This window comes from Anabrus simplex, chromosome 12 (assembly GCF_040414725.1).
Source record: "Anabrus simplex isolate iqAnaSimp1 chromosome 12, ASM4041472v1, whole genome shotgun sequence".
NCBI classification, from domain to species: domain Eukaryota; kingdom Metazoa; phylum Arthropoda; class Insecta; order Orthoptera; family Tettigoniidae; genus Anabrus; species Anabrus simplex.
The window spans coordinates 10,498,449-10,512,080 of record NC_090276.1 but is presented as its reverse complement, the minus strand read 5'-3'; the positions used below and the strand labels follow the sequence as shown (position 1 = coordinate 10,512,080).

General features: G+C 38.1%; 1 protein-coding gene across 1 annotated transcript in view; it reads left to right on the top strand.

The window, feature by feature from the left end:
- pic (DNA damage-binding protein pic) overlaps window positions 1–13,632 on the top strand; it is a 148,908-nt gene that overhangs the window by 13,452 nt on the left and 121,824 nt on the right. Inside the window, exons 3-5 of the mRNA XM_067156832.2 lie at window positions 1,707–1,969; window positions 7,305–7,443; window positions 10,537–10,686. Coding sequence (XP_067012933.1) covers window positions 1,707–1,969; window positions 7,305–7,443; window positions 10,537–10,686 — 552 coding nt within the window. The remainder of the gene's footprint in view (window positions 1–1,706; window positions 1,970–7,304; window positions 7,444–10,536; window positions 10,687–13,632) is intronic.

The window sequence follows — 13,632 nt, the reverse complement described above, 5'->3', positions numbered from 1 at the left end:
TAATTTTACCCCATATTATGTAAAACAAAAATTGTAAAATAGAATAGCATGTACCTCTCAGCAAATGTACATATTCAATCCATTAGCATTTTGTCAAATGGATGAACCACATCCAATACAATAATTTTGATACTGTTTACAAAGAAACAGAAAATCTACATAATAGCTCTAATAGAACAAACTTAATCAGGATACTGAAAATTCAAATAGTACCTCTTTAACACCCTACATTGTACCTAATATCACCATATATGTGCAAATGTAATAATTTTACCCCATATTATGTAAAACAAAAATTGTAAAATAGAATAGCATGTACCTCTCAGCAAATGTACATATTCAATCCACTAGCATTTTGTCAAATGGATGAACCACATCCAATACAATACTTTTGATACTGTTTACAAAGAAACAGAAAATCTACATAATAGCTCTAATAGAACAATTTTATAAATTCCATAATACATGCATATGTACTTACCAGTATACTAATGACCCATCGATTTTAAACTTTAACTATTATATGTGATGTTTTTATAGATATTTATATGTGTCAACTGAGGATGACCCCATAGGGGTCGAAACCGGTATTGACCCTATTTACCAGTTTGGTAGTAAATAAAATAGTGTATTGATAAGGTGATGATTCATATTATTTCTATATAGTGATACCAATCAATACGGACATGAAGCTTATAAATAATAAAAGGGCTGTCAATGGTCGGTTCAAACCCACCATCTGCATAGTGGAAGCTTTTTTTAAAAATTTGTTTTACATTGCACCGACACAGGTAGGTCTTATGACAATGATGGAATAGGAAAGTCCTAGGAGGAGGAAGGAAGCGGCCATGGCCTTAATATTAAACCATTACAGTCCCAGCATTTGCCTGGTGTGAAAATAGGAAATGATGGAAAATCATCTGCAGGGCTGCCGACAGTGGGGTTCAAACCCACTATCTCCGGGATGCAAGCTCACAGTTGTGTGTCCCTAATCACACGGCCAACTCTTCTGTTAAATGGAAGCTTAAAAGTTACATGATCTGTTCTTAAGTAGTCAGTTTGATAGTGTTTTAAGGTTTTTGTACACCACATTGTCAGCGTTGCTGTTAATCTGTTTTTCTTTCTAATGCGCATGTAGGGCTGACAGTTCAGACAGTCGTAGAGGTTTATGGAGGGTATTTGAATTCATAAAGTTCAGACAGTCGTAGAGGTTTATGGAGGGTATTAGAATTCATAAAATTTGTTTGGTTCCTTAGGCTGAATTATCAGTGGGTTACCCCTTTGGTTCAGGGCCCCGTCACATCTGGGTTAATTCAAATTAATTACTGTATATGCTTATAATTTGAATAATAATTTTTTTTCACACCTTTTAAAACTTTACAATTTTAATATATAAAAGTGAATTGAGATAGTAGGACATGTTTTGATCATTACTTGTGACCTGCCTCAGTTACAAATGTATTAACTTTATGAAGGTTTACATTCACACTTTAAATAGGTTATACTCTCATAATGTAGGGGTTATTTTAAATAAACTGGCAATGGAGGTGTCAACAGAAGGCGTATTGACTATGCATTACACAGGATCACATTATTATGTAGGCATAAAATATCAGGATTTTACTATAAATAAATGCATGATTATGAATACTTTTAGCATTGCTTGTTTGTATTGAAATTAAGTGAAACTTGTAACATACTTATAGCAAGAGAAGAAGGACCTGCTGTTTATTGTGACAGCTCGGTACAATGCGATGATCCTGGAATGTGTTGGGGAAGGCGAGAACCTGGAGATCATAACCAAAGCTCACGGCAATGTAGCCGACAGAATAGGCAAACCTTCAGAGACTGGTATAATAGCTGTCATTGATCCTGAAGCCAGAGTTATCGGGCTGCGCCTGTACGATGGCCTCTTCAAGATCATCCCTCTGGAGAAGGACAATTGCGAGTTGAAAGCGTCCAGTATTAGGTATGTTAGATTGACATTTACCCTTAATGCATGATATTTAATTTTTTAAGAGAATAATTTTTGGATTCCCTGGAAGGTTTATACCAAGGGAGGAATGATTTAAAAATTCCCTGACTGTAGTTTAAAGAGCAAAGAGATATTTTGCATGTTGTATATGTGCTACATCATGGAGAAGTATTACTTCAGAATCAACACGTTACTTTGTACAGTATATACAGAAACAAGCGTTATTTCTTTTTTCTTTCCACTCATTTGAAGCAAAGTCATCTCCGTGCAGGCCATGAAGGCTCTTGGAGGAGGTGGAGGTAAAGGCTCCCACTGTTCGTAACCTCAGTACTATTTTCAGTAACTTTAATTTTGTTTTGGACACTTCCACTTAATCAGCACTTACGAATTGTGTTATACAACTTTATTCTATCTCATGTACAGTGGAACTGGTTTCGGTCCATTGTTGAAACCATCCTCAGTTACAATGATAAACTTTAGAACCATACATTACAAACTGTAAACAATGATAAAAATTCTGTATTATAAAAATTACATTCCTTTTCTTGGTGATTTCTTCAAGAATTAAAAAACACAATTTAAACATCCATTTTGTGACTTCATAAAATTTCTCTTGTCATTCATCTTGTAACACACCGGCAAGGTCAACATGAGAAAGAGTTCCTTTCACAAAATTCATTTTTGGGAAACTCAGTGATAAAACGTGGTCTGTTTTCCCATTTTCATGCTGGTGCATTTGACTCATGAAACAACAAGAAATTTCTCCAGGACTTCTAACTTTGACAACACTCAACTGCTACCATTTAAAACGAATGTATCCAAATCAAAACGAGGATATAGGGGAAATTGTTGTCTCTTACGTATTTTATATTTTAGATAATTGTTTTTACCCATTCACACTTATCCATCGGCAACAGTACAGTGTAAAACAAGGCACCAGGCTAGGAATAGCCACATGGAATTATAATGCATTGTGGATTTTTAAAAATTCATTTGAAGATACAATTGAGTAGTGCAAAACTTAAATAGTCGTTATTAAAATTGGTGTAAAACGTCGAGTGAAGATTAAGGTTTTAAATTGTATTTTAATGTGTTCACAAATTTGCAGGACAACAACAGAGATTTTATAATGTTACAAAATGGACATTTAAATTGTGTTTTTTAATTCTTGAAGACATTGCCAAGAAAAGGAATGTAAATTTTATAATATAGAATTTTTATTGTTGTTTTTAGTTTGAAATGTATGGTTCTTAAGTTTATCATAGTAACTGAGGATGGTCTAAACAAGAGACCAAAACTAGTTATACTGTAAACGAGATAGAATAAAATTCTATAACACAATTTGTAAGTGTTGATTAGGTGGAAGTGTCCAAAATAAAGTTAAAGCTACTGAAACTGGGAAATCAACATGGAAATCATGAAGATCATAAATTATGACCTCGACACTAAGCAGTTATCACTATGCCCGATCACTTTTGCGCCAGCAATTAACCTGATACTCCTGTGCAGTGTGAGCTCAAGGCCATGTGCACCTACAGAAGTGGAAATCTCTCTCTCTCTTTTTTAAAAAAAATATTAGGCTTCCTGGTGGGGAATTGAACCCACATCCTTCCGTGTACACCGAGAACGCTTTTACCACCTCGGCTAGGCAGTCACATTTCTACTCATTTTTGCAGACGATTTGCTTACATTGTGTGTGTGCTCATTCACTGACAAAACTGTAGATAAACCTGCTATTCAGCATATTTTCTTGGTTTCACTTTCCCTCACTTCAGGACAGAATATCAGAGTGATAACTTCAAGTTATTGGTGGAAACCTGTGTAACAGTTTTTGTTTGTTTTGTGCACGAAATGTGTGTATGTGTGTGAACCCAGTGCATCCAGGAAACTTATGTCGGTTTCATTTGTTATTCCACTTAGATCTGTGATCGTTTTAGTCTTTAGTCTTCAAAATATGGCTCTTAGTGAGACAAGACAATTTCCAAACTTAAGCTCAATGCAGCATGATGTAACCTCTTCCTGCTCTCAGTAAATGCCATTGTAAATCCACAGTGCGGACAACCACTGAGCAATCAATGTCAGAGGTCATGGAACACATGGGAGGTGCACACTAGTTCACAAAATTTCCTCCAATGAGATCCACATCATTTAAAATAAGAGATTGTTGCAGATATGTTACATCGTGCATTTAGGAGTTAATTCATTTACTTGCTTTGAGACTGTTACGAATAATTACTCTGATTTATTTTAGGATGACCCAATTAATGCACACAAATATACAGTAAAACCTCGTTAGTGCGTTCCTCATTAACATATTTTCCCGCTTAGTACATCGTAAATTTGAAGTCCCGATTCTCATCATATTAAATCTGTATAAAAATACCTCGCTCATCGTGTCATGAATTTACGTTATTACCGCTTAGTGCGATCATATTTTCCGTAGCCCTAAAAATGTTATTTGTCATCCCTTGTGAAACAAATGTGATTTCCAACTCTGGTAAGATCTGTCACAATTGCATGATTATGGAAAAAGGTCTTAAATTCCTGAAATTCACAGGATAAGTTGCACGTTTGGGGAGAAAGCTGTTAGCCTCAGGAATGTTCAGTTTTGCTTGCCGGTTAGCAGCAGGATTGTTGAATAACACAGTGAGTCTATTTGTGCTTGTATTTCGTATTTCATTCAGAAGTTAGAAATTTGGGGTGTTGAGTGGTATAGTGAAGTGTAGCAAGTAGTTCTCTCGCGTGATACGGTAGCCTATATCGTGAAATTGACTAGCATATTTGTCTTGTGATAGCCTAGTTATTTAAATGTCATGAAATTCCTTACTGATGAAGACAAAAATAAAATCTTCCAGAAAGTTGACTGGCAACCGCATCTTTAAGTGTGCAGAGGTCGTGAATGTCGAACTTGCACCTTCATGTTTCGACTCGGTCATTTGACTTGGTCAAAGTTTTTCAAAACTGCAGTCGGAATCATTCCTTTTGATTCCTCCTGGTCACAAATGGTCAAGTGTAACTTCCAATTCATTGTCTAAGAGTGTGACCAGAAAATAACGTTTAATAACCTACTGCTCTGAAATAAAAAGCTTCTACTAACATTTGTTTTAGAAAGAGTGTGATGTGCAATAATACTTCGATATTCTTATTGGCCCCCGTGCGTATGTTTCCATATTTGTTCTTTGGTGTTTTTCACACCTTTCAGTGCACTTGTTATTCTGTAAGCCCCAGCGGAAAAGGTTTTCATATTTATTCTTGTGTTTTTCACACCTTTTAATACTTTTCTCTCATCTTTAGAAATGGTAGATATAGTTTTCACTGTACCCGTGGATACACAATGTAAAATGCTTTCGTGTCCCAAAATATCTTATCTAGTGTTTCCATATCCCTGTTGGATAGTTTTTATTCGTATATTCGGTAGTATGTTTTCTCGCTTAACACATTCATTTTTGTTGTCCCCTGCAGAAATGTCTTAATGAGATTCTACATTATATTACACACACAGTTCTAATCAAGCGTGAATGGCCACAATTATTAATTGCTGTCTATTTACAAGTCTCCTTTCCTTTCCACACAGTAGACAGTCTGGCCCATTACTACCTGAGAGGGCTATAATTCTGTTCACAGCTCCCCTTACTTTCACTTGTCCTAGTCCAGTCACTCCACTCAGCAATTGCGTGCAGACAGCTAGGTCAGACAACACATGAAACAAGTAATACCAATATTAATGGTCCGTTATTGGACATTATAAATTTTTCCAGCTAACTCATTCCTGGTTGCCTGCGTTTTGCCCCCGTGTGCTAGGCTGGGCTCATCAGTTGGTACCTAGCACATCTACCAAGACGCTGGCCAGTGCGTACCGTGGAGGTCACTGCATAGGCTAATTTTAGCCACCGGCAGTGCCAATGCACTATGAGAGACCCTGTCTCAACTGATGAGCCCAGCCTAGCTCATGGGGGCGAAACGCTGGCAACCAGGAATGAGTTAGCTGGAAAAATTTATAATGTCCAATAATGGACCATTTATGTTGGTATTATAAATTTACTAATTCGGAACAAGTATTTCAGATTCCCTTTGGGAATCAACATCTATATCATGAAACAAGTAAGCACAGCAACAGGTGAACAGTGCTAAAGAGCAGGACAGTATTCCTCACAAAGCGACTAATAACACTGTTCCAATTACACTCATGATAGCTGCTCCAGTCGCTGATTCCATGACGGTCCTCAGTCCACAGAATTCTCTGTCCCGTACTTGACGATAATCTGATGATGGCAGCCAAACAGTTATCTTCACTCCAACTACTCGCTTGACACTCGGATGCAGCAACAATTCCTTGTTCAGACCTCAGTAGTACAGCCAACAGCCTGTCGCCCCAGCCCAGCCACCAAACCCCAACACACTGACTCCACCACAGAGACCAACACTGACCGACTGTCCGCAGCTTGCTCCCCTTTTATAGCTCGGGTGATGTGTACCAGAATATTTGCAATGTGGCTAGAGACAGAACATTCTGGTTGCATCTCCCAGAAACTCACAGGTAAACCGGCCGACAAGAACAGTACATTTAAATTTAAGAATTTCATTTTTAAGTCCGTATTGAACCAAATTCTCCAGATACTTTTAGGGGCATCATAAGTCCCATATTGAGAGTGTTTATATGTGCATTGATATAATGATGATATGTATATTTTCGATTGCCTGTTCTCATTTTTGGCTGAAGATGACGCTCACCAGTGTCGAAACTAGTTCCAAGTAAATGTTATAACTTATTTAGTTTAATATTAGTATTGAAAAGGTGGATTTTTAATTTTACTTATCTATTAGAACAATACATGGAAAGGTCGCCCCCGCCCTTCAGCCCGGCAGGGAGATCCCCGGTCATGAGACTCGCTAGCTCCTTACAGGAAGTATGGAAATGAACTACCAAAAGGACAGTCACATAACAACACACTTCTTTTTTGATCCTTATGGAGCTGTGCTCTATTCAGCCGCAATTCTTAGTGTGTTGTTTCATTCATAGCACACTGCTTTACTGTGTGAAATATTATGACACATCGAAACATGCAAACTTCCTCATTTTAAGTGGGAGAGACTTCATTTTCCATCGTCGCACTGTCCTGATGAGCTTTCTTCCTCAATGAGGTTATTTCATAATTGAAAATAACTATTTTTAAACTTGAATACTTCAGCTAAGCAGACCCGGCCAACAGCTGGAAACTGCAGATGATGATGATGATGATGATGATGATGATGATGATGAATACTTTAGCTTTTTGCTTGATATTAATTATTTTGTTCAGTATTTAAAAGAATTTGTCTTTCCTTTCAGAATGGAGGAGTTACAAGTACAAGACCTGGAATTCTTGCATGGATGTCCAAATCCAACTATAATATTAATTCATCAGGATTTGAATGGTCGTCATGTTAAAACTCATGAAATATCCCTTCGTGATAAAGAATTTGTTAAGGTAAGCACTGTCCTGAATCTTGCTGTGTTGTGTATGATTAGGGTAATTTTTGTGTAGGCCCTTAAACCTCATACACTTCAGCCTATCTGCAGGTATCTGCTCATAGGAGTTTAGAATAATTTTTGTGATTTCGCAACCAGGATATTGAATAAATCAACATGCAAACAGTTTAACACATATCTCTCTCTCTCATTTTCTAACCCTTCGTAAGGATCTTGTGATATCGTTATTCTAAAGCACATTGAAGGTTTGCCTCCAGGACTCTCTATCCTGAGTATGGCGGATTGCATCTTGCACACTCCCTCTGGTCAAGTTCTCAAGTTGGTCCTCCCATTGCAATAGTACATGTCCTCTGGGTCTTCGTCCATCAGTTTTTCCATCATCTCTGGTCTCCTGGCAGTGTGTCTGAAGTATTTCATAAGGGTCAACAGTCTGGTTTTCACACCAAATTGCCTCAGGATCAACTCGTTGGTGCATTATCCTGTCCGTGGTATTTATAATAACTGTCTGTAGCATCATAGTTTCATGGTATCAGTCCTACCGTGGGCTGCAGTCTTCACAGTTAACGTTTCTACTGCATGTGTTGTGATGGGGATGATAGCAAATGTAAAATCTCACTAATTCATGAAATTATGAACATTTCAGATGAAAACTTCAGTTTTATTACTATAAGTAACATGGAAGAAATTACTACATTTTGAAAAATAAAAATAAGTTTTCAATGGCATATATCACACATGGAAGAAATTACTACATTTTGAAAAATAAAAATAAGTTTTCAATGGCATATATCACACATTATTTTGTTTTCGGTCAAACTGAAAGAAAGACCATTTAATTCTGAATATTTTGATTTATGGACTGCAATTCACTCATTGAAAAATGACCGAATTATTAATTGGGCAAGTGAATTTCATTTATCTCTTCTTCACTGTCGGGTGCACTGCGAGAAGCTTTGACCAGGTAAACCTTCGGGAATACAGTTGTCACTTCCCACATAACCAGAATTATTTTCAGCAATAAAGTCACTATCACTGTCTGAAGCATCTAAATATTCATACACTTCAGATGATTATGATTATTGTTTTAAGAGGAAGTACAACTGGACAACCATCCTCATGCACTTCAGAATCATTCAGGCTATGAAACAAAAACACTTACTCAAGCACATGTAGGAAAAGGATAATAAAAATACATAAACATGATCAATATATTATCTTTTGGACTTTTGCCATGTCAAGAAAACAAGGAGAATTTCTTTGATGTTTTGTGGAGACTTTGCTCCATGTCTTCAGGAGAAAAACTCGTCTGTCCACGAGTAAGAATTCTCTTATAAGTATGGTTTGAATTTGAAAATACTCTACTGCTGGTCCATTGTAAGTGGTACTATTGTTCCTCGTCAGATGGCTCACTGTGCCCCAGCCTTCCAAGTAGGAAGTGACTGGCAAAGAAGCCAGTTCCCACATTAAGTTATCGTTACGTCACAGTGGTTGTTTTGCTATACGAGAGTGAAAACTGAGTGGACTCGGGATATCTTATTCATAAGCTGCAAGTTTCAGGCAGATAAGTAGTAGGAATGGTTGCTATTACAGAAAGATGGGAACAATGTCTGGGGAACACTGACCATAAGATAAAGGCTATGGTAGGAATGAATGTGATGAAAGATTGTTCATTTGAACCAGCTTCGATGATGGAATCATGTAAGGTGAGTAGAGGAAGGTTACTTAGGAAAATAATGAGCTGCCATGGACGGGAAGAAAAGCAGTGGGGAATTTATGTGACAGGGGTTAGAATCCGTTTTGTATGATCTCGAGGTAAGGGGATGTGGAGGAGGCCACCATGGTGGTAGAGAGTAGTTTTAATTCATTCACAGAGGCTTAGAGACAGAACACTGATGAGAGCCTGGAATGAAGATGTATGTAAAATATTCTTCTTCTGCTTCTTGGTCTTCACCCAATTATTTATAGTCGACAATATATGGCCCACACAAGTCACCAGTTCACCGTCGTCTCAGATAGCTATCCAAACTCCCAACAAGCTGGGAGCAGTTAAGAAGACAACTACCGTGTGGCGGTCCTCTTTCCGGCCCTCATGGAGAGAGGTCGTAGTTTTGTGCCGGCTGAGGATAGGTCTTGGAAGATCTGCACACTCACCAAGAGAGTTGGGTCACACAGTTTTGAGCTTCCATTAGGGAGAGAGTGGGTTCGACCCCACTGTCGGCACTCCTGAAGAGGGTTTTCCTTGATTTCCCATTTTCACATCAGGCAAATACTGGGGCTGTACCTTAATTAAGGGCACAGCCACTTCCTTCTCATTCCTAGCGCTTTGTTTCCCATCGTCGGCCATAAGACCTACCTGTGTTCGTGCAATATAAAGCAAATTGTAAATCTATGCACTCATACTTCTTGAAGAGGGTAGGCTTCCTAGTGCGTTCTTGTGGTGCCAGAGCAGAGTGCGTCGTCCTGCAGGAGACACTCGGAACTCATACTAGCCGATGACGCAACTACTGCTGATCTTGTCATTTGCTTTATGTGTGAGAGTGGATTAATCAAGGGTATGTAAAATTCAAGTGTTCTTTTGCACAGGGTTTGATACGTTTGGACCTTTTTGTTTTAATAAAATAATTTGTTTTATTTTTTAATTCACTTTCAGATCTATCTGTTGAATAAATTATTTTATTTTAATTTTTGTCTCCATTTAATTTATTCAGAGAGGATGGTTACCTAGTTGTACTTCCTCTTTGAACAAAAGTCACCACCACGATACTACATGTGGATTGGCCCAGTTTTACACTCAGTTGATCTTTCTGTTTCCTATCCTATGTGGAGGGACGTATTCACAATTGAGCGTGTGTGTGATTGTTGGTTGTGTGTATTTAGACAGACAAATGCCCAGTTGCACCGACAATTCGTCTAATAAGTTGGATATGAAAAAATTTTTTTTTAGAAAATGACAAATCCTGTACAATGTATGTGCTACTTTCATTTCCTTGTGGTGGCTTGCCTTAATATAAGATTCATAATAATGTTACAGGTTTCCTGATTTTATAACCAGAAGAATTTTGGTATATAATTAGATTTGTTTCAATTTTAGATCCCGTGGAAACAGGACAACGTAGAGACGGAAGCATCAATGGTTATTCCTGTACCTGAACCTCTTGGTGGTGCCATCATCATCGGCCAGGAGTCGATTCTGTACCATGACGGCATCACCTATGTTGCTGTGGCCCCACCCGTTATTAAGGTGAGCTCTCCTGGGTGTCTTATGGGGTGCCCTCGTGTAAACTATTCCATAAGTCTGAAAAAGTAATTGTTTATTTTCTATTTTGAAAGTGCATTAAATAACAATACAGTAGAACTGCATTGTACTTGAAATATATTTTCAATATATGGCCAGCCAGACACCAGTGGAATCCAAACCCACAACTTTCTGATTTTGTGTCGAGCACATTTGTATTTGTTATAGTACAAAATATTAAGAATTCATTGAAAACTTTTTCAATTTCATTGATGGAATCATCATCATTTTCATTTCCCCTTGTCCAGCTCTTGCCAGGTGAGGTGTTGATTATGTATCATCACTCATTTTTAGGCTATTGTTATGATGAGGTCGCCACTCGCAGAAGCATTTTGGAGCTACTGCCAGCAATTATTCTGGCTGCCTCTGACATGAGGAACAAACGCCCTTCCAGCCGCCCATAATATAGGGAACAAACGTTGCAGATCGATATTGTACTCGTATTATTCCCAGAGTCCTGGACTGCCTCTTCTGTCATCTCCACTGTTCCCAAGTTCATCTTCTCCCCTGTAGATGTCGTTGAGATCTTCACTCGTAACCCTGAGCTGGGACCCTTACCAGCTGATACACACTGGGTCGGTGTGCTCTGGGACTCACATAGGCAGGAGCACTACCCTCCAAAGTGTGTCACTACTTGTTAGCATTTATTGATGGCATATGGAAAATAGAGAGTTGAGATTATTGAGGTATATTCCAACATACAGTGCGTTTGCTTACGGGTGGGGCCGGGAGAAACCTCGCTAGCCATGGGCGGGCTTGAGAAGCGCCAGTCAAGGTCGAGAAGGTGGCAGTTGTAAGCCAGCCAGCTGTGCAGCATGTGTTTAATGCAGCAGTTAGAAATGCAACAGGTTAAATACCCGCTTGAACGCTATGTATGATACATATGTAAAAAACAGTCATATAGAGAGGTGCGCAGACAGTTTGCAGTGAAATATCCGTGTGCTCCAATTCAGGCTAGGGAAACTGTTAGATGACTTGTTAACAAACTAATGACAAGAGGATTGCTAAATGCTTCAATTCCTAAGTGAAAATGAAGAATACTGATGAAGGACAAAATTGGTGATATCAGTGCATTATTCACACGCTCTCCGAATAAATCTCTAACACGTTTCACAGAACGTTAGTGTTTCGAAAAACATTCGTTTTTACTGTCACTAAACTTCTAAAATTAAAACCATATAGAGTGCATGTCTGTATGAATTACGGCCTGGAGACGATGGAAAATGAGTTCAGTTTTTTAATTGGATCTTACAAAGTATTGTGGACGTAGAGTGGATCCTCATTTAATATATATATATTTTTTTTGATGAGGCTTAGTTTCCTGTAGAAGGACATGAGGTTCCATTGCATGAAAAAAAAAAATTGGTGTTTTGTGCACCAGTGCAGCAAAGTGAATTATAGGGCTTTTTTTTTTCCTCAGGACACAGTAAATGCACAAAAATATTGCACTCTAATACTTGTGCCATTTTTTCAAATATTATCAGATGAGGAGAAATTTTATGGGTATTTCCAACAAGATTCAGCAACAGCCCATGATTCCATGAATGAATTAACTGACATGTTTGGAGAAAGGATCATTTCTCAGGGTTTATGGCCACCACGTTCCCCCTGCCTTTCAGTGTGTGATTTCTATTTGTGGGGAACACTAAAAAATAATGTTTATAGAAATAATCTGCACAACGTAGATGAATTGAAGGAGAATATAGTAACAGAAATTGAGAAAAATTACTGAACAAGAACTTAACTCGTGTGAACCAGAATGTTATTAAACAATGTCAGAACTGGGTAGCAGCAGACGGACATCACTTCCAACATCGCATATGATAAGGTAAGTACTGCGTAGACGAAATTAATTAATTAATTAATTACTTAATGTGTCTTGGTAGCATTATAATATAGACAGTGGAAGCGTACAGATAGTTGATTCACGCTCGTCAGCGTGGCTAGTGCCAGGCAAGTGAGGTTTCTCCCGGCCCCACCCATAAGCGAACGCACTGTACTTCTAATTAGAGAATAAAATAACACGTTCAGAGATCTTATGTATTTCTGTTTTTATGTTTCTTCTTGCTAGGGGCTTTACGTCGCACCGACACAGATAGGTCTTATGGCGACGATGGGATAGGAAAGGCCTAGGAGTTGGAAGGAAGCGGCCGTGGCCTTAATTAAGGTACAGCCCCAGCATTTGCCTGGTGTGAAAATGGGAAACCACGGAAAACCATCTTCAGGGCTGCCGATAGTGGGATTCGAACCTACTATCTCCCGGATGCAAGCTCACAGCCGCGCGCCTCTACGCGCACGGCCAACTCGCCCGGTTGTTTTTATGTTTGTCCTTGTCTCTCCTTTCTGTTGTTTTTCCTCTCACCAGCTTGTCTTAATGTTTATCTTTTATGTGTTTTCCTTTTCTCTTTTATATCCTATTGTCTTTGATGACTAGGTTGTTGTTTAACTTAGTTGTCAAGGGTTATGAATTTCATGTTGTTGGTCCGTACTGAACTGAGAATAACATATGAATAGTAACACAGTAAAGGTTTCCACTTATTCAGTACTAATATGTATTTACAATGTTATAAATTACATGGAACTAGTTTCGACCCACCTAAGGGTCATCATCAGCCATATTAAAGCATACATAAGGTTTTGTCGAATCCTAAAACATGTTATTTTTAACTGTAATAATCGGATGGATTTATAATTTATAAAGTGAAGTGTGGTAATGAGATGAGAAATGTTAGTATGGTACAGGTGAGTAGTAAATAATAATATATATACAAACAAGTTTGGAACAAGGTACAAGTGGGGTGCTTAGAGTTGTAAAAATATAACCTCGTGGATGTCAGTAGTCCTCGTACTAAAGAATCAATGTAAAATAACACATATAAACATACCGTATTT